Source organism: Oryza sativa, chromosome 10, assembly GCF_034140825.1.
Source record: "Oryza sativa Japonica Group chromosome 10, ASM3414082v1".
Taxonomy (NCBI): domain Eukaryota; kingdom Viridiplantae; phylum Streptophyta; class Magnoliopsida; order Poales; family Poaceae; genus Oryza; species Oryza sativa.
This window is the reverse complement of record NC_089044.1, coordinates 16,143,527-16,162,714: the sequence shown is the minus strand read 5'-3', so window position 1 is coordinate 16,162,714 and position 19,188 is coordinate 16,143,527. Positions and strand designations below refer to the sequence as shown.

The 19,188-nt window shown below is 41.3% G+C and overlaps 2 protein-coding genes and 1 pseudogene across 3 annotated transcripts; 1 reads left to right on the top strand and 2 right to left on the bottom strand.

The window, feature by feature from the left end:
• Positions 1 to 4: 4 nt before the first annotated feature.
• LOC107275434 (BTB/POZ and MATH domain-containing protein 1) lies at positions 5 to 1,198 on the top strand. Its single transcript, XM_015758195.1, has one exon. The coding sequence runs from the start codon at positions 5 to 7 to the stop codon at positions 1,196 to 1,198; it is 1,194 nt and encodes a 397-aa protein (XP_015613681.1).
• A 4,010-nt stretch (positions 1,199 to 5,208) lies between these two features.
• Positions 5,209 to 6,063, bottom strand: LOC9266073 (uncharacterized; annotated as a pseudogene). The gene has a single exon (XR_001540490.3). The product of XR_001540490.3 is annotated as an uncharacterized protein (transcript).
• Positions 6,064 to 11,952: 5,889 nt separating this feature from the next.
• On the bottom strand, positions 11,953 to 13,140 carry LOC107275365 (BTB/POZ and MATH domain-containing protein 3). Its single transcript, XM_015758193.1, has one exon. It carries the CDS (start codon positions 13,138 to 13,140, stop codon positions 11,953 to 11,955), a length of 1,188 nt encoding a protein of 395 aa, XP_015613679.1.
• Positions 13,141 to 19,188: the final 6,048 nt, after the last annotated feature.

Here is a 19,188-nt window from a genome sequence, read left to right as displayed (position 1 = left end):
TACCATGGCGACGGCGAGCATCGCGTCCAATGTCGCCGGCGGCGGCTGTCCCACCCCGTCTCGGTCAGCCGCCGCCTCCACCGTCGTCACAACGCAAGCCTATCACGTGCTCAAGATCGATGGCTACTCCCGCACCTTACAAGTCCACTGTTACAGATCTCTCAGTTCCTTCCCGTTCAACGCGGGAGACCGCACTTGGTACATCTGCTACTACCCACACGGAAAGAACGACATTAGCAAGGACTTCATCTCTATCTACCTCGTTCTCTATGACGCCATCGCCGAGGCTGTCATGGTGCAGGCTACCTTCAGCCTGCTCGACCAGCACGGGAAACCAGTGCCGTCTCACACCCACGCCACCCGACTGTTGAGCACTTCGAACCAAGACGACATGGCTAACAACCTAGGGTTTGAAACCTTCATTGCAAAGGGCGACTTGGAAAAATCGGGACATGTCCAAGACGATTGCTTCGCTATCGGGGTCCATGTGGTAATCACCAAGGAAACGCCGCCACCCATCATCGCGGTGCCACCGTCGTCGGACATGCACCTGCATTACGGCGATCTTCTCTCAAGTAAACGGTGCGCCGATGTAGAGTTCCTAGTTGGCGGCGAGACCTTCGCCGCGCACAGATTGGTGCTCGCGGTGCGCTCGCCTGTCTTTGTGGCGGAGCACTTTGGGCCAATGAAGGAGGGTGTAAACGTAAACGACGTGATAGAGATAAATGACATGGATGCACAAGTGTTCAAAGCTCTACTTAACTTCATCTACACGGATACGTTGCTAGAGATGGATCAAGAAGAAGATGCGACAATGGCTCAGCATCTACTTGTTGCTGCGGACAAATATGGCCTAGAAAGGCTAAAGGTTAAATGCGAAGAAAGGTTGAGTAACCACATCGATGCTGACTCTGTAGCAACCCTCTTGGTGCTAACCGACAAGCACAATTGTCGTGGTCTGAACAAGGCGTGCATCGAGTTCTTTAGCTCCCCAACAGCACTGGCTAAGATCATAGAAACAGATGAATTTCAGTATTTAACCCAAAGCCATCCTAATATTTTGGAGGATATAATTTCTAACATTGTTGCTTCTCAGTTGGAGAAGGCAATTTTCTCTCCGGAAAATGAGGGAGGCAAAATTAACAAGGTAGACATTAGGATTCAGCCATGGCAAAATTCAAATGCCCGATGTGGTTAGCTAAAGATTTTCAATGTAATGAAAACATGCATATATTTTGATTCTTTATTTGCTTGGTGTTGAAAATGTTTCTATATTTGTCTATGAACTTGGATAATATTAAAGAAGTCTGATTTAGAAAAAAGTCAAAACGTTTCATAGCATAAAACAGAGGAAGTAATTATTAGGTTATATAAATATTAATTTCAACCATGTGTACCCCTTCGTCTCATAAAAAACCAATCCTAACTACGAATTTAGATATATGCGTGTTCAAGTTTATACTAGGATTGATTTTTTTAAGGCGGAGTAGTATCTCATATGGAAAATATAACAGAGGAAAATGAGCCATGTGTTGCAAACTTCACCGTTGCATCCAATCTTGACGTCTAGGATAAGCTAGGCGGCGCAAGCCGTTTATCCATCTGGGCCGTAGCTTACTTTCTCCACAAGATCTGGGCTTACATGAGGCCCAAGTTTCAGAGGCGCTCCAGTTGAGCCTATTAAGGAAATTCGATCGAGTTGATGACAAAATCATGCACTCACTCACATTTCATGAAATTCTAGGATTTTGTAACTACTACCATTACTTTTGGATCTCTCCGTAGAGTCTTTTTAGTTGTTTCTGTAACCAATATCATCCTATCATGAGTTCATGACGAGTTCAAGCTAGCTGATAATTTGGAAAAAGTGCACCCAAGGTCCCTCAACTTGTCATCCATATACAAAATCGTTCTCAAACCGCAAAACCAGATATCCCGTATCCCTTAGCTAATCAAAACCGGTCACAAAAGGTCCCTCAGCGGTTTTGACCCCGGTTTTAGGATACGTGGAGGCTGAGTCAGCGTGGGACCTACATGAGACCCACATGTCAGCGTAATCCACGTCATCACCCTTCCTCTTTCTCCTCTTCTCTCTTTCTGGGCGAGGCAAAGCGGCGGGTGCAGACTGCAGAGGCCGGCAGGCGAGGCGGGAGAGAGGAGGGCGGCGGCGCGACCTTGCGGCGGAGCGCGAGGACGTCGATACCGCAGATGTCGACGCCGTCGAGGAGCACAGCACCCGGCGCAGGCTCCCAGAGGCGGTTGAGCGCGCGGAGCAGCGTGGACTTGCCGCTGCCGCTGGGCCCGATGACACCGACGACCACCCCTCGCGGCACGTCCAGGTCGACGCTCTGCAGGATCTCCTCGCCGCTCGCCTCCGACCGCCGCGTCAGCCCCAGCACCCGTCTCTTCGCCCCTCCTGTTGGTATTTCTTACGATCACAGATAAATCCGCAAGCGCACGGAATACCGCTGTAGCACTTTACCTTCGGGTGACCCCAAAAGGATATCGAACTCAGGGAACGTGTGAAATCTACCTAAGGCTAAGACAATCCAAGGACAACAACTATAGGTAGGTTAGGCTAGAGAGGACTTTCTATGTGCTTTAATTATCTAAGCTAAGCAAAGGTAATTTCCTATCTGTTGCTTCGTGCATCGACCCCTGCTGGTCTGCCAGCGTGGTTCCGGCTATAGCTCTATGATGTATCCGAACGTGGAGGATTACTGGGACGGAATTCAGGGCTATCACCACCTGCCGCCTACCTCTAACAAATCCGTGGGATACAAAACAAATAAAGGTAATCTCTAACCTAGACACCACGTCTAAGCTATTAATTACTACTCTAATACTTGTACAGGAACTTCATTCTCTATCTAGAGTCCTAGTACTAGAGCACTTAGTACAAATACTAAACAATGAACCCGCAAAGATGAAAATATATCTTACTCAGACTAAGTAATTAAATAACATAAGAAAGGAACACGAATGCTTACTTAATAGAAGAAGTTCTCCGAACCCAGAGTAGAGTGTACCGACAGCTCCGGTACTCCTCCAGAATTCCTCCTAGGAAGCTACACTCGTCGAGGTAGAAGTCGGATGAGCGCCAAACTTCCGGGCACTCCTCCAGAGCTTCCCCTCACTCTCTATCTTATTCTAATGTATAAAAGATACAATAGAGCCTCTTGTAATTCAGCTCAAAGTTGTGTGTCTTGGAATGAGAGTGAGCTCCTCCTTTTATAGGCGGGTATGACGGTTACAGCCTATGCGAAATGTCCAAAATTCTCCGGAACCGCCATTGGGAAGTGATCAGGAGCGTACACGTGTAATCTGCCGATGAACGGCCGCAGAACAGGTTCGGCCGAAGTGTCCTCCCGGCCTCTCCTTCGGCCGGGAGGTTGCTTAGTGGGCCCCCAATAACCTGGGCTATGTTTTGGCTCAATTCTAAATGGTTTTTATTGACTTATTGGGCCTCTAATCCGTGTAAACGCGTTCTGAATGCGCGGAGGTGCATTTTGTCACATGACGGATGTGTTTTCTCCTCAAATTACCTGCATACACACATTTCACCAACACTAGTGGAAATGATTAGTAGTAATACCTACCACTAAGTTGGATACCATGTTTTACTTCATTATATGCAGGTATTGACGGTCAGATATTATGATTTAAGGACCGTCAACACCCCCCCCCCCCCCCGCCACCACCGTCGTCCCTTCTTCCCCGACGCCGTCCACGACCAGGAGGTGCTCCCTGACATCATGCTCTTCAATTCAATCGTTGATCGCACATGTCAGCAGCACGTACACTGGAACACAAAGCTGACGCAGAAGAGACGAGGTGTACTCGCTCACCTGAAGCTGAGCCCATCGGAGAGACAGCGGAGAAGAAGCAAGCAGGAGAGCGGAGAGGAGAGGAAGACGAAGGTGAAGGGGGGATCGAAGTGGGAATCCGAGCACGTCGGATCGATGGATGAGCATCGATCATGCTCCAAATCCAACCCCCCCTCTTCACCCTCTTCTTCGGTGCGGCGGCGATGACACCGGAGGCGCCGACCCTCCCTTGGCGTGCCGCCGTCGCGACGCTGACCTCCTCCTCTCCTCCTCGTCGGCGTCGTCGTCCCCCTCGTCCCCGCCGGATCCCGCCGCGGCACGCATGCCCGGGTCGGCACGCACGGCGCCCCTTCTCCCCGCCGGTGGGCACCCTTCCTGCTTTTGATGTGGCGGCAGAGGAGGACGCCGGCCTACGAGAGAAGAGTGCGAGAAAGAGAGAGAGGGGAGAAGGGAAAGAAGAGGGGGAAAGGGGAGTTGACGTGGCACGCTGACATATGGGGCCCATGTGGGTCCCACGCGCCACGTAGGCCACATGGGACTATCAAAATATATTCAATATTAGATTTAATAAAACTAATTTAATGCTATAAATGTCACTATATTTTTTATAAATTCAGTCAAACTTTAAAGAAGTTTGACTTTAAAAAACTTAAAGCGACTTATAATATAAAATGGATGGAGTATCATGAAACTACATGCATGAAGGCTTAACACATAGGGGAAACTCTATTCATCCCTTGAAGGGATGTCCTCCTGTTTTTCATGTCGTTTAAGAAGTAATAAAAAATATAAAAATTTATTAAGACATGTCAATATATGATATGCCACTCCATAAACATGTTGTTTAAATTTAACTTATATAAGTAGAAAAAAAATAACAAATTTAACAGTGAACAGAACATGTGATTCGCAGTCAAATTTGTTGTTTTTGTTTCTAATGTATAAGTCAAATTTAAATTTGCATGTTTTTAGAATGACATCACATATTGATATATCTTTAAAAAAATGATGACTTTTAAACGTCATGCACAAATGAGGGGATGTCCTCCAAATGACAAAAATCCTTCTCCAACACTTAGCTAGTTAGCAACTGTAAATTCAAGCGCTTCCTCTACTCCAGCCAATGCATGTGGTAAAAATGATCGTTCATCTATCAAACATTTAACCCAAATCAAGTGACATTTATATAGGGCCAATTCATGCAGGCCAAAAGACAATATATATAATTTTACTCATGAGTGAATATGCGAGTAAATTTTTACTCGTGATGATGTTGATGAACATCTATTTTTCGATCCAAAAGTAGTTTTCATGTTTTCACCACATATGTAGTTTTCACCATATATTTTCCCTTGTTGGGGTCTCTCATAAACTTATCATGTAAAAAAATTACTGCGCATTTTCACTTTATCATTCCCAGTGGGCATAGTAAGATTTTTGTTGACATAAAAAAAGACATGGCCTAGTAATTTTTTAACTCCGCTGGGATGAATCACGTGCATGTAGTGATCTTGATACACTTATACACACGGTGGGAAAAAAAAAAGGAACAAAAAAAGAACATGGACACGGGGTGAGGAAATAAATATGGGTTGCTCTCGATGATGTCTAGATAGAAAAAACGGAAATAGCGGGCGTCGACTGTTCAATCGTCGTCCTCCTTTCTGCTCCTTCCGCCGGTGAAGATGAACGAGGCATCGACGCCTCAGAGAAAAACCCCCACCACACAGAGCATCCAGGCAGCACTGATAGGAAGAGGCCTGGCTGGAGCTCGACAGCCGACGATGAAGACCTGCAGCCGTAGTCCCGTAGATCCAAGCGCCGTCATCTCGTCTGCAGCCTCCACCGACGGACCGGAGGCCATCCCAGATTCCCAGTGGTGCTGGGACCACCATAGGGAGTTGCTTGGAAGGAGGGTAGAAGGCCCAATGGGCGGTAGCGGCGCATCCGCGCATGGTGGATGTTTGTTGCCGTCGTAGCCCGTCGATGACACTTGCTTGTGTCGGCGGTGCCACCGCCTCCTCTTGTTGCTGCTGTCCCTCCCGCCGTCATCTTCCACAGTGATGGCGGTGGTGAGGAAGCGGCCATGGATGTGACGCCATCAGGCCTGGCCTGCCACTGCAATGGAAGGCGATGGGAGAAGGGATGATGCTGCGGCTGCTCCTGGTCGTGACGGCCATCGGTGGCCACAAATCCGATGGCGTCCCTGCCGACGACCACCACGCCACCGCTGCTCCACCCCACCAGGTCGCCCAGTCACCGGCCACCGCTCGGGATGGCCTCGCCCGCATGGCTGCCACCGCCGCACCGTCGCCAGATCCGCGTAAATCGGGGTAGCCTCCTTGCTGCTGTAAAAAATACAAAAAGAAAATAAAAAAGTTACAGAAAAACAAAATCTCACTCCCGAGGGAGAAGACCATCGGCACCACCGCACTGACGAGTCCATGCTGTCGGAGATGTCACCGCCAACGCTCCTCCGCCGGCTATGAAGAAGAACAGGGCGTCAATCCCCCCAGATCCGCCTCGATAGTTGAGGGATGTTAGGATCTCCTCACATATGTCTCGTCATCGATCTGAAAAATCAGGATCGTATGAGAAATTAAAGAATGAGAATGGTGGGTACAGGCGTACAGCTGTATCAACACCTAATATAAATAGACGTTTAACTTTTGCAAAAACATAATTAATTAGAAGAACAATAATAATAACAAAAAAAGAAAATTAAGGCATGAGAAAAAAAAGTTTCCTTGAGTTAATAAATAACTCAATACGGTAAGTCTGGTTTTTTATAGTTGTTGAATCAGACATAGTTAAAAATTAACTGACTTGTTCAATGTGAGCGAAAAAAAGAATATTTGATTCATAAAAAAAATAAAAAAACATAGACTTTAATTTTTGCAAAAACATAATGAAACAGAAGAGAAATAATAATTACAAAAAAAAATTAAGGCATGAGTAAAAAAAGATTCCTTTAGTTAATAAATAACTCAATATGCTAAGTCACGTTTATTATAGTTGCTGAATCACACATAGTTAAGATTTAACTGACTAAACGTGGATATATATGGTAGGCTATGTAGCAGTAAAAATTTAACTCATGAATCAAAGTGGGTGGAGTCGGGAGGGGAGTGGGGTGGTGAGGAGTGGGTGGGTCAGGTCACTGTGACACCGGTGCCGTTTAATACGTAGCACCTTAAAATTAAAATGCCATATAATAGTTATATATAGTTATATAATATATATTCATAATAAATTTGTCTTGGGTTGAAAATATTACTATTTTTTTCTACAAACTTAATCAAACTTAAAGTAGTTTGACTTTGAACAAAGTCAAAACATCTTATAACCTAAAACGGAGAGAGTAGTATAAAGCCAATAAATAGCTTAGAAAAAGTTATCCAAGCTATACCGGTTAAGAAGATTTTTAGACAAATCTTAATTTTGAAATGTAGCACGAATACTCCTGTTGATGGTATACAAGTATCCCAAGTGAACCCTAGATACATACCCGTGTATTTGTACGGGCTACCTTTCTAATTAGAACTACAAATAAATAAAAGTACAAAAGTAGTCAGTCGCACGGCTCACCGTGCACACGACGCAGCTTGTTATGCTGTTTTCAGGCCAGGAGAATTTTTGCCGGGGGTGGCTAATGATCGATAGATCGCCGATCCCCATCGCCCCACTATACACTACTCTCCTCTCTTCCTCATCCCCTTCTTCTCTTCCTACTACACCATAAATTTTAAAAAATTTCCTACTACACCATAAATTTTAAAAAATTAAAAAAACAAAGTTAGAAAAATTTATATATAGAAATACTATATATATAAAATATTTGAATTTAAATTCAAATTTGAAACGGGTATACAAACTTTTGGCTTATAAACTTTGGGTCTATAAACTAATATTTGAATTCAAATTTAAATTTGAATCGGGTATGTAAATTTTTGACTTATAAACTTTGGGTCTATAAACTTTAGATGTATAGAAATACTATATATAAAAATATTTGAATTCAAATTTAAATTTGAATCGGATATAATTCAAATTCAAACTTGAATGAATCGGGTATGTAAACTTTTGACTTATAAACTTTGTGTTCATAAACTTTAGATGTATAAACTTTAGATGTATAGAAATACTATGTATAAAAAAATTTTGAATTCAAATTCAAATTTAAATTTGAATCGGATATAATTCAAAATCAAATTTGAATCGGGTATATAAACTTTTGACTTATAAACTTTAGGTCTATAAACTTTAGATGTATATAAATACTATATATAAAAAATATTTGAATTCAAATTCAAATTTGAATCGAATATATAAACTTTTGATTTATAAACTTTAAGTCTCAAAACTTTAGATGTGTAAACTTGAGGTGTACAAACTTTAGGTGTATAAATTTAATAAAATAGAAAAGTAATACGGTGCCAAAAATAATGTGGGGGAGAGGAGGCGACCTGATCGCTACCCGATCGCTAGGGCGATGGATCGCCCATTAGAAGTTTCGATTTTTGCCAGCCCGTTTACCTTTCCTGTTTTTGATAATATATGTACACTTTGCTCATTTCTATCATATGGGCTTAGTCCGTTTACCCTCCTTTTTAAAGGTAAAACACATGTTTAATTTGGACCATTTTCTCCATTTTCATCACGTGAGCTTGGCCCGCTTTAATAAAAGTTTGTACTATACATATAAACTTTATATTTATTATTTACTTATAGGGGCTGAACTGAACGCATGTATACACTTTATATTTATTATTTACGTATAGGGGCTGAACTGACCGCGCACCTGCCCCCGCGCGCGGTCAGCTGCCCACCAGGAGTTTTGTTAATCGATAAGCTAATCATTAATCAATAATGTGCCTTGCTCCCTTGCAACTTGCCTGTTCTCTGCATGCCCCCGCACCCCGCCGTCCGTCGTCGCACCCACACTCTCCTTGCCTCTTGCTGCCTTGCATGTCGTTGCCACCCGAAGTACAGGTCATATATACTACCCCTCCATCCCATTTTGATCATCACCTAAACAAATAATGCGGAGACCAAAGATAATGAAATATTCATCATTCTGTAATTAATTCTCATTGGGATAAAAATTAAGGTGCTACTCCCTCCATTCTAAATTGATCTATATATAGTTTTTTTTAAGTTTATTTATAAACGATCTACATATTTGTGTTCATTTATTAGGTCTATTCGTTATTTGTGCATTGGAGTAAATGAACATTGATGCATGCATCCATGCACACATGTATTTATAACCCACATGCAATATATTGATTTGCTATTGGCTACGAAATAGTGAGGATGGTGCATGCATTGAGTTTGTTGCTAGAGTAAATATAGTATGAGAGGGTTATTAGTTTTTCTTGGTCTTGAAGTACCTATGAAAGATGTAGATCAATTTGAAACGGAGGGAGTACATCGCTTCGTGTTCCGTGGATTGCATCAAGTTTTAAATATTGCATGTATTTGAATCAATAAAAATTAATCTTGGTTGGTTGCATGCAATGATACTCATTTACTATTGGCACAAATAAGCAAAGATGCACTTGTTAGGATGATCATTTTGTGAACACCTTAAAAACCATATGTGATGATCAAACTGGGATAGAGTGAGTAGCATATTGTCCGTGCATTGCAACAGGATTTCAATTGATGAAAATGATTATTAACCAGCTATTATCATGATTTTCTATATACATTTTCTCTCAAATTCTACATATATTTGTAATTAATAATGTGTCCTATGGTCTCACAATATCCTTTTTTTCTATTCACAAAAAGTAGAGATGGTGGTGGGTAGGGGTGAAAACGGTATAGAAACTTTCCGGATTCTGGACCTATTTTCGAAAACGAAATCTGTCGGTCGGAATTTTTTGGAAACGGAAACGAATTCGGTAGTATTTTCTCGGAAACGGAATCGAAAATGAAGGGCAGTTTCCGTCGAAGCTCAGAATCGGTCGGAAACTTTCAAGAAATTTTCTCGGAATTTCGGGAAATTTTGTGACTGAAATACCCTGGATTCTTTTTTTAAGCACTGAATAGTGAATACCACGATATTTGACTGTTATTTTTTAAAAAATATGTGTTATGCAAATCTGAAGTTACATAAGAATCTTTTTTTTTTCATGCATTGGGATTTATCAACAACGTTACTCTCTTAAATATAGATAATTTATTCTATAGGTTGTGTTTTGTGATGTACTATTGAGATTAACAATTGGACTTATATGATTGTTTTAACAGTGAAATATGGTAAGCCCCAAAGTCATCATCGGCCTAGAGTCAGTATCGGCTTCAGAGTCTTGAAATCGGCCGATGGGAGTCGTCAAATCGTCAGCAGTTGTGTTCTTGATGGAGTCGGATCAATTAAAGGAAATTTATCCAGAAGAGTCCGAGTTCAAGGAGGATGCGGCATGGTAAGTGTATCTATTAATTAGGAATAGTTTGTTAGTTCCTTTTATCTTTAGGAAAGTGTGTTTAGTGTCCTATAAGAACTATTATCTACCCATGAGTATAAATATGTACACTCAGGGTCATTGTAATATAATCTCTCGATCAATACAACTACTCTTGGCGCATCGCCACCCTCTTTCCCGAGGTTTTACTTATCAACTGGCGGAATTTGGCACCTGACGCGGGGCTACATCGGTTCAGTTCGATCTTCGGCGAAGGGGTAAGTCCTACGTTCCGTCGGCCCTGGTTAATCTATCGGCTACGTTGGTGTTGTTCAAGGCTGCATTGCTTCGATCTCTTGGATCGCTCTGGTTTGGTCGATATATTTGCCTACCTGATATCTCAATTCTATTCCTAATTGCATTGTGTTTAGAGACGCATCGGTTTAGTTGGGACTATCTCGGTTAGGTCTGATCTTCCCTCTTAGCCGATATATCTCTACAATCACAATGCTGTTATAGATAGATTTGTTATGTCCATCACATTAGACAGATCTATCGGTTCATCGAGTATTAGATTATCACATACAATCTCATACTGCATCGGTTAGGTTCAACCTACTAGATAGTTGGTGATAATATAAATCTTGTTAAGCCGATAGGTTCATGCTAGTGTTTTATCGGAATGATAGCCGATAAGTTATCTGGACGTTGCATCGGCTTATATTAGCCGATGACAACAAAGGTTTCATTGATTTATCTAATCTTGTGGATTTTATAACATCGGATCTCCAGCCGATGTATGCTTTAACCTTCGGATAGATACTTGTTCTATTATATCATGTTGTTAGCCGATTGGTTTCTACTGGATTATATTATTGTTATATTTATTATTATCAGCCGATTGTCTTTATATCATTATCTACATTGGACATATAGCCGATTGCTCAAAACCTTATCGACATCGGCAGGTATCGGCATCGCCTAGCATTGGCTATCAGCTGGAACTACTCCATCGGCTTATCAGCCGATCGGCTGTTTGATCTACTGTTTACATATCTTGTCAGTTGTAGGATCAAATTGACTGGCACGCCCGCACCTCACCAAGATTTGGACCTGCACTGGAGCTAAGCAGATCTCCCAGGCCAGTGTGTGTTTTTCGCATCAACAGATTGTGTTTTATGATGAATTGTCGACCGTTGAGACTTGAGAATTGGATTTATCAGTTTGTGGGGTTTTTGTATTCCGATAAATTTTCGTTACTGTATTCGCGCCGATTCGTTTTCGCTCCGTTTTCGGTTTCGATAATATTCGATTCTGTTTTCGTATCCGGAGTTTCCAATTCCGATTCTAAAAAAATATAAAAAGGAAAACGATAAAGATGGTTTTCGTCTGTTACCGTACCGTTTTCATCCCTAGTGGTGGGGTAGTTGACATGTGGTTCCCATGGCCTCACATGTCATTTCTTCACCTCGAAACGGTAAAGAGTTGGTGGTGAGAACGGTGGCAGATTCACCACCAACTATCATCACTACTTTGTTTTTAAAGGAGTAGAGATATAGATATATGTACAATGGAGGATTTAAAGTTGATATATAATTAAGTTTAAGAAGCACATGCAGCTAGCTCGTGAGTACGGGAGACAAAAACTGATTTGAACATATAATATTGAAAATATTTAGCTAAAGTACTTCTAGATACCTCAATTTGTCATTTTGTCAATTTGTCATGACCGAATTAATTCTGATTTCTACGCTGTTGATTTGGCCTTCTTGGTTTTCTGATAGGAAAATTGCTCTCTCCAATTGACGAGCAACGATGTTGAAACTTATGTCCTCCAAAACATCAGGGCAGCTTTGGATCAAATACAGAAAGTCACTTGTATTTACAATCGCGGACAATATTGCTGAGGAGTTAAGGAACTCAAAGCATGCCTCCTTGAGACCATAGCAATAGTGCTTCTCAGCTAGCACCAAGATGGTTGCCACGGAGTAGGCATCAATATGGTTACTTAATATTTCTACACAGATCATCTTCAGCCTATGCAAGCCATACTTATCCGCTGCAACAAGTAGATGTTGAACCATTGCGGTCTCATCTTCTTGATCCATCTCCGGCAACATGTCTGTGTAGATAAACTTAAGTAAAGCCCTGAATACTTGCGCCTCCATATCAAATATATGTATCTTGTTTACAGTAGTACCCTCCTTCATCGGCCCAAAAAGCTCCACCATGAAGACAGGTGATCGTGCTGCGAGCACCAATCGATGCGCGGTGAAGGTCTCGCCGCCAACTAGGAACTCAACATCGGTGGCGTACCGTTCTTCACTCGAGAGAAGATCGCCATAATGCAGGTGCATGTCCGATGGTGGCACGGTGATGGATGACGGTTCTGCTTCCTTGGTGACAACCACATGGACCCCAATGGCAAAGCAATCGTCCTTGAGATGTCCAGATCGCTCTAAGTCGTCTCTTCTGATGAAGCTGTTATACCCCAGGGCCTTAGGTAGAGTGCCTTGAAGAGAGAATTTAAGCAGTGGGGTTGTGAGGGTGTGAGATGGCATCGGGTTCCCCTGTTGGTCGAGCAAGCTGAACGTAACCTGTGCCGATACTACGTCGGTGATGGTGTCCTCGAGAACGAGGTAGATGGAGATGAAGTCCTTGCTTTCCTCAGTGCACCCGATTGGGCAGTAGCGGATGCACCAGGTGTGTCCTCCAGCGCTGAACGGAGAGGAAAGGAGCAGGTGCTGGCTAGGGTCGACGTTGGATTTCAAGGTGTCGGAGTAGCCATGAATCGTGAGCACATGGAGGGTTCGTGCCGCGATGATGGTGGAGGCTGACCGTGACGGCGGGGTGCCGCCGCAGTCGCCGTCGACGACGTTGGGCGTGGGGGTCGCCGTCGACATGCCTTCCGCTGGACACGTACTCGTCACCTGTTTAATTTATGGCCGTTGTGCGTAGAAGATTTGAGTCCGAACTAATTGAACACATGTGTTCTTATACGAAAAAAGAAGCTGGCCTATTCAGCTAAGACACGGAGAGATCGTTAAGTACGTGTTGATATCTGACTCTCCAATTGCTTGCTTATAAATTCGTGATGAAGAGAAAGAAAGGATTCCGGGCGATTTTTGATTTGCAGCTTAATTCTCGAATTGGTTTAGTATTTTGAATGGACGTGACTATATAGCTAGTGTCTAAATCAGCTACCACTCTATCTATAAGAGACCCTATCTATCTATACTTCAAATAAAATTTTCTCTTAAACTACTCATCCGATTTACGATCCGATTACACCGTTGTGTTCGTAACAATTAAATCTTTATAACAAGATCTCACATGTTTATATTTTGATGAAAAATTATAAATTACTTTATAATATATCTAAATTACTTTTAGATTTCACTAAATTACTTCTTCGATATATAAAAGTAAATTCAATAAAGCTTAAAAGTAATTTACATATATTATAGAATTATTATATAAGTAACTTATAACAAAAAGAAAGTAACTTTAATGCATGTCTTTTTTTATTGGACGTGACTGCTGGTTTGTACTCCAATAGTATATATCTTTTTAATCTCTTTAATAACTTATATCTTTTAAATCACATATTGTTTTTAAGATCTATTTGCATCATTGTACTCCACTCAAAATATGTGACAAAATGATATTCATATTGAATATATTCTCATTTTATTAATTTAAAAGTAATTTATTACATGTTAGAAAGTAACTTACATGTTATCAGGAAGTAACTATTACATCTTATACATGGTTAATTCTTATTGTTTATTCCATTAGTGTTATTTACAATTCATCAAAGGTTTTATCTTCTTTTCTCATTCCACATGAAAAACAAAAATGAAAGGAAAAAAATCGGTGATTAAACAGATGTATAGAGAGTTACTTCCAATTAACATTGAAGTTACTTTTAAAAATTGTTAAACTTACATGTGTTGATCTGTGCTGATTAAATTTAATATCTAGATAAAGTATATTTTTATCCCTACAACGAATTTACTTCTAATGTCGTAACAAAATTACTTCCGTTTTGTTTTAAGATACTTTTATAATATATGTAAATTATTTTTAGACTTTATTGAATTTACTTTTATATGTCTAAGAAGTAACTTAGTCAAATCTAAAAGTAACTTTTATATATATATACATATATATATATATATATATGTGTGTGTATATATATATATATATATATGATAAAAGTAACTTACGTATATGTTGACGAAAAAATCGAACACACCGGCCTGGGAGATCTGTTAGCTCCAGTGCAGCTCCAAAGATTGATGAGATGCGGGCGTGCCAGTCAATTGATCCTACAACTGACAAGATATGCAAATAGTAGATCAAACAGCCGATCGGCTGACAAGCCGATGAAGTAGTTCCAGCCGATAGCCGATAATAGCCAATGCCGATACCAGCCGATAGCGATATAGTTTAAGCAATCGGCTATATGTCCAATGTAGATAATGATATAAAGGCAATCGGCTGATGATGAGGTAATAAAATAACAATATAATTCAATATAAACCAATCAGCAAATAATGATATGATAAATAAGCATCGATCCGAAGGTTAAAGCATACATCGGCTGGAGGTCCGATGTCATAAAATCCACAAGATTAGATTAAATAGTGAAACCTTTGTTGCAATCGGCTAAATCCAATTTATATGTATATGTAATCCTTATAAGCCGATGCAACGTCCAAATAACTTATCGGCTAGCACCCCGATAAAACATTAGCATGAACCTATCGGCTTAACAAGACTTATATTATCAACAACAATCTAGTAGATCGAACCTAACCGATGCAGTACGAGATTGTATATGATAATCTAATACTCGATGAGCCGATAGATCTGTCTAATGTGATGGATATAACAAATTTATTTATAACAGCATTGTGATTGTAGAGATATATTGGCTAAGATAGGAGATCAGACCTAACCGAGACAGTCCCAACTAAACCGACGCGTCTCTAAACACAATGCAACTAGAGATAGAATTGAGATATCAGGTAGGCAAATATATCAACCAAATCAGAGCGATCCAAGAGATCGAATCGATGCAGCCTTGAACAACACCAACGTAGCCAACAGATTCACCAGGGCCCGATAGAACGTAGGACTTAACCCTTCGCTGGAGATCGAAAGCTGATGCAGCCCCGCGTCAGGTGCCCAAATTCCGCCGGAAGATAAGTAAAAACCTCAGGGAAGAGGGTGGCGATGCGCCGAGAGTATTATTGATCGATAGATTGATAGATTACAATGACCCCGAGTGTACATATTTATACCCATAGGGAGTTACTAGTCCTTGTCAGACAAGAAAGAAACTAAAAAGGAAAAGATAAAGTCCTTATCGGACACTAAACACACTTTCCTAAAGATAAAAGGAAACTAACAAACTATGCCTAATTAATAGATAAACTGTCATATCGCATCCTTCTTGAACTCGGACTCTTCTAGATAAGTTTCCTTTCATTGATCCGACTCCACCAAGAACATGACATCGTGGCGACTTGACTCCCATCGGCTGATTCTAGAACTTTGAACCCGATACTGACTCTAAGCCGATGGTAACTTTGGGCTTACCAAATTTCACTATTAACGGTATATAATAAAAGTAATTTACAAATATAAATATTTTTTCATCGTAATATAATCATGTAAGATCTTGTTGTGAAGATTTAATTGTAACGAACGCAATGGTGTAATCGGATTGTAGATCGGATAAGTAATTTGTGAGAAAACTTTATAAGAAGGAACAAAAAAGACATGCATGTCTAAGAGAAAAAATAGCATGCACGTCAGCACGTGTAGCAGCATTTCTTCTCACAATTGTTCCGTCGCTAGTTAACACTAAACCGAGAGTTGCCTTGTTGGATTAGTAGAGAAACAAATGAATCGAAATGGCAAAATCTAAACCGACAAGCCTCTCGGTTTAGTATCAACCAGCGACGAAACAATTGTGAGAAGAAGTGCTGCTACACGTGCTGATGTGCATGTTGTTTTTCCTCTTAGACATGCATGTCTTTTTCTTCGTTCTTATAAAGTTTTCTCTCAAATTACTTATCCGATCTACAATCCAATTACACCATTGTGTTTGTTACAATTAAATCTTCACAACAAGATCTTACGTGATTATATTACGATGAAAAAATATTTATATTTGTAAATTACTTTTATTATATACATGTCAGGATAATAGATACCACATACCTAATAGTAGTTGACTAAATCTCGGCAGGACCCACCACATACCATGTCTTATACGGAAACTGACTTCGGATATGGAGGGAGTTCCAGATAAGGAAAGACAACCAGAGTTCTACATGGAAACGACAAAGACTACTCGGATTGTATCCATATTGGTTTCCCTAGTTCTACTTGGACAAGGGGACACCTATGGGTATAAATACAAGGCCCCCTAGGAGGAGAGGGGGGAGGACACAACCAACACAATCAACACCGACCACAATCTACGGAATAATAGAAGCCACAACGTACAAGCCTACATACGCCAAGACAAGACGCCGGATATCGACATCAGAGATATACCTGGATCAACCCTATCCGGTACCTTCAGAGGCCGGCCGTATGGATCCAGCGCTGTCTCTGATCTCGCCGGGCACGAGCTCGAGGAGGAAGGCTACCCTGTTGACGACTACGAGTCAGATCTTCAGACCGCCATGTCGACAACAGTTAGATAGGCTACCCCAAATATTGTACTGGTGTGATTATGGTGAATAAAGAGCAACATCGGCTTCGGCCAACAGGATGTAGGGTTATTACCTTCTGAGGGGCCCGAACCTGTATAAAAATCCCAGTCTCCATCTCTTTTACCTCAGTCTCGCGTATATCCTAGCACCAACGATCCCCATACTGTCCAAATACTATAGTCGAGACATCAAACGTCGACAATGGAGCGCCAGGTAAGGGGATTTTGGTGCTTCAGGATTTCGACGAGATGGGTTCAAAAGATGGATTCTCCAACAACAAGCTACTCGATGACTTCGGCTGTGGAGATCTAACCCGACCGAAGTATATCTTCCGACGAGATCGGAACCATCATCATCGACAATTCAATCTACTTCATCAATCGGAGTATCTGCTCTGACCGTGGAGGCGACGTCACAAATCGATCTGGCATCGAGCAGGGAGGATACGGAGCAAGCATCGACGGGCATCCTGATGAGTTCAAATCGAAGACGGCATCTCCTCCAAATCCAACATTAAAAACACACGTGCCATGTCTGGCTAGTTCGGATACGTGTACAACAGTGAGATGGAAGGGAGATCAACGTGCCATGTCTGGCTACAGAGTACAGAAGCCAAGACCGATGCTACTCATATACAGGCGCTTGATTAAGGAGTTGATTAATGGCTTTGATTAGTCACATAACCATCCAAGGACATCTCGACGTGACACACAGGTCATTCAAGGTAATTAGTAGATTAATTAATTTAATTGATCTACTAATTTCGTAGATATATCCGGCATATATCTACAAAGGTACGCAATATTTTATATATAATTTATCGTACCTATTCAGATCATACAGCATTGTCAGATCAATAATTTATTATGTTTACCTACAGCATGTTTTCTGTACAATATCTATTGCGCGAATGTCCCTGATGTTAAATCGACTACGATCTAACGTTAGGGGCTCACTCTGTTTTCTTCCGTATAAATCATGCTTGCTTATGGTTTACATAACGCCTGATATTTACATCTGCTCGTCATGTCCTAATAATGCTAGAAGATCTATGCAGTTTTTTTTGTACATACTCGATATTCTCTGCTATATATCTTGCCTTCTAAAAAATATTTTTCAGGAACAATTGAGCATTTGAGTAGGTTGTGGTCGAGTACACCGCATTATCGAGAACGATCTCGACAAATGCAGAGTTGTCGCGCCCAACCTACCAACAAAGACCGACGACCTATCTCATAGCACCGGCCATGGCTGGACTACTCGAGAAAAGGTTGTTAACGGATAATTCCTCGCGAACGTCATCGGCTTAATCACCCGACATGATTGCGAACGGACATCCGGATATGCTACAGGTTGGGTGTGTGAGTCATGCTGGCCACATGATGTGCACATATAATAAACCAACTCTAGCACTCCCATTGGTGTTTCGAGAGATAATTCAACTCGTTGGTTCCCGAATGTCACGCCCGGAATTTCTATCCAAAATTCCAAACGCTTACATGTGTGTGAACTCTCGTCCAGGAATCAGCCGAGGCACACAATAACAAATTGATAATAGAGTACAACTATTACTCTAATTAATAAGCAAATAAAATGTCATTACAGAGGTAGATAGTTCCTCTCAATCAATAAAGATCTAAGCAGCGGAAAAAAAAATAAGATAAACGGCGCAGACGACTCCACTCCACAGGCAGCTTGACCAGGGTTACACTTAATCCTCCATACCATCAGCATCACTGTAGAACTCCTCCTCTGATGAATGATTGCAAGGTGAGTATATGACATACTCAGCAAGTCACGCAGCAAATATGCAAGTGCACAGGATAACAAAGGATGGCATAGTAGGGTTTCATTTGCATAAACAGCATTTAATAAACATTTCAGAATTTAATAAAACAGTTAAGTAATAATTAAACAATATTAACCCAACGCTATACAACATACCCTGTTGCATAGGCCCAACCATTCTGAACAACCATCCCGGCTGCACAGTTCTATCTCCAAACCAAGAATATACCATTCCAAACCAGGAGCTAATCAAATTATTACCAGTTATAGCATCTTTTATTATGATGAGAAGTGTGAGACTAATCACGAAAGACATTGTTAGACCCGCCCATAACCGCGAGCACGGCTATTCGAATAATTTTACTCTGGCCAGAGGTGTACCACTGTACCCACAAGACACAGCCCCACAACATGTCACCATGCGCCTCA

What these genes read in the sequence shown, in the direction of transcription:
- LOC107275434 (XM_015758195.1), top strand. Translation starts at nt 5, where the DNA reads ATGGCGACGGCGAGCATCGCGTCCAATGTCGCCGGCGGCGGCTGTCCC.
- LOC107275365 (XM_015758193.1), bottom strand. Translation starts at nt 13,140, where the DNA reads ATGTCGACGGCGACCCCCACGCCCAACGTCGTCGACGGCGACTGCGGC.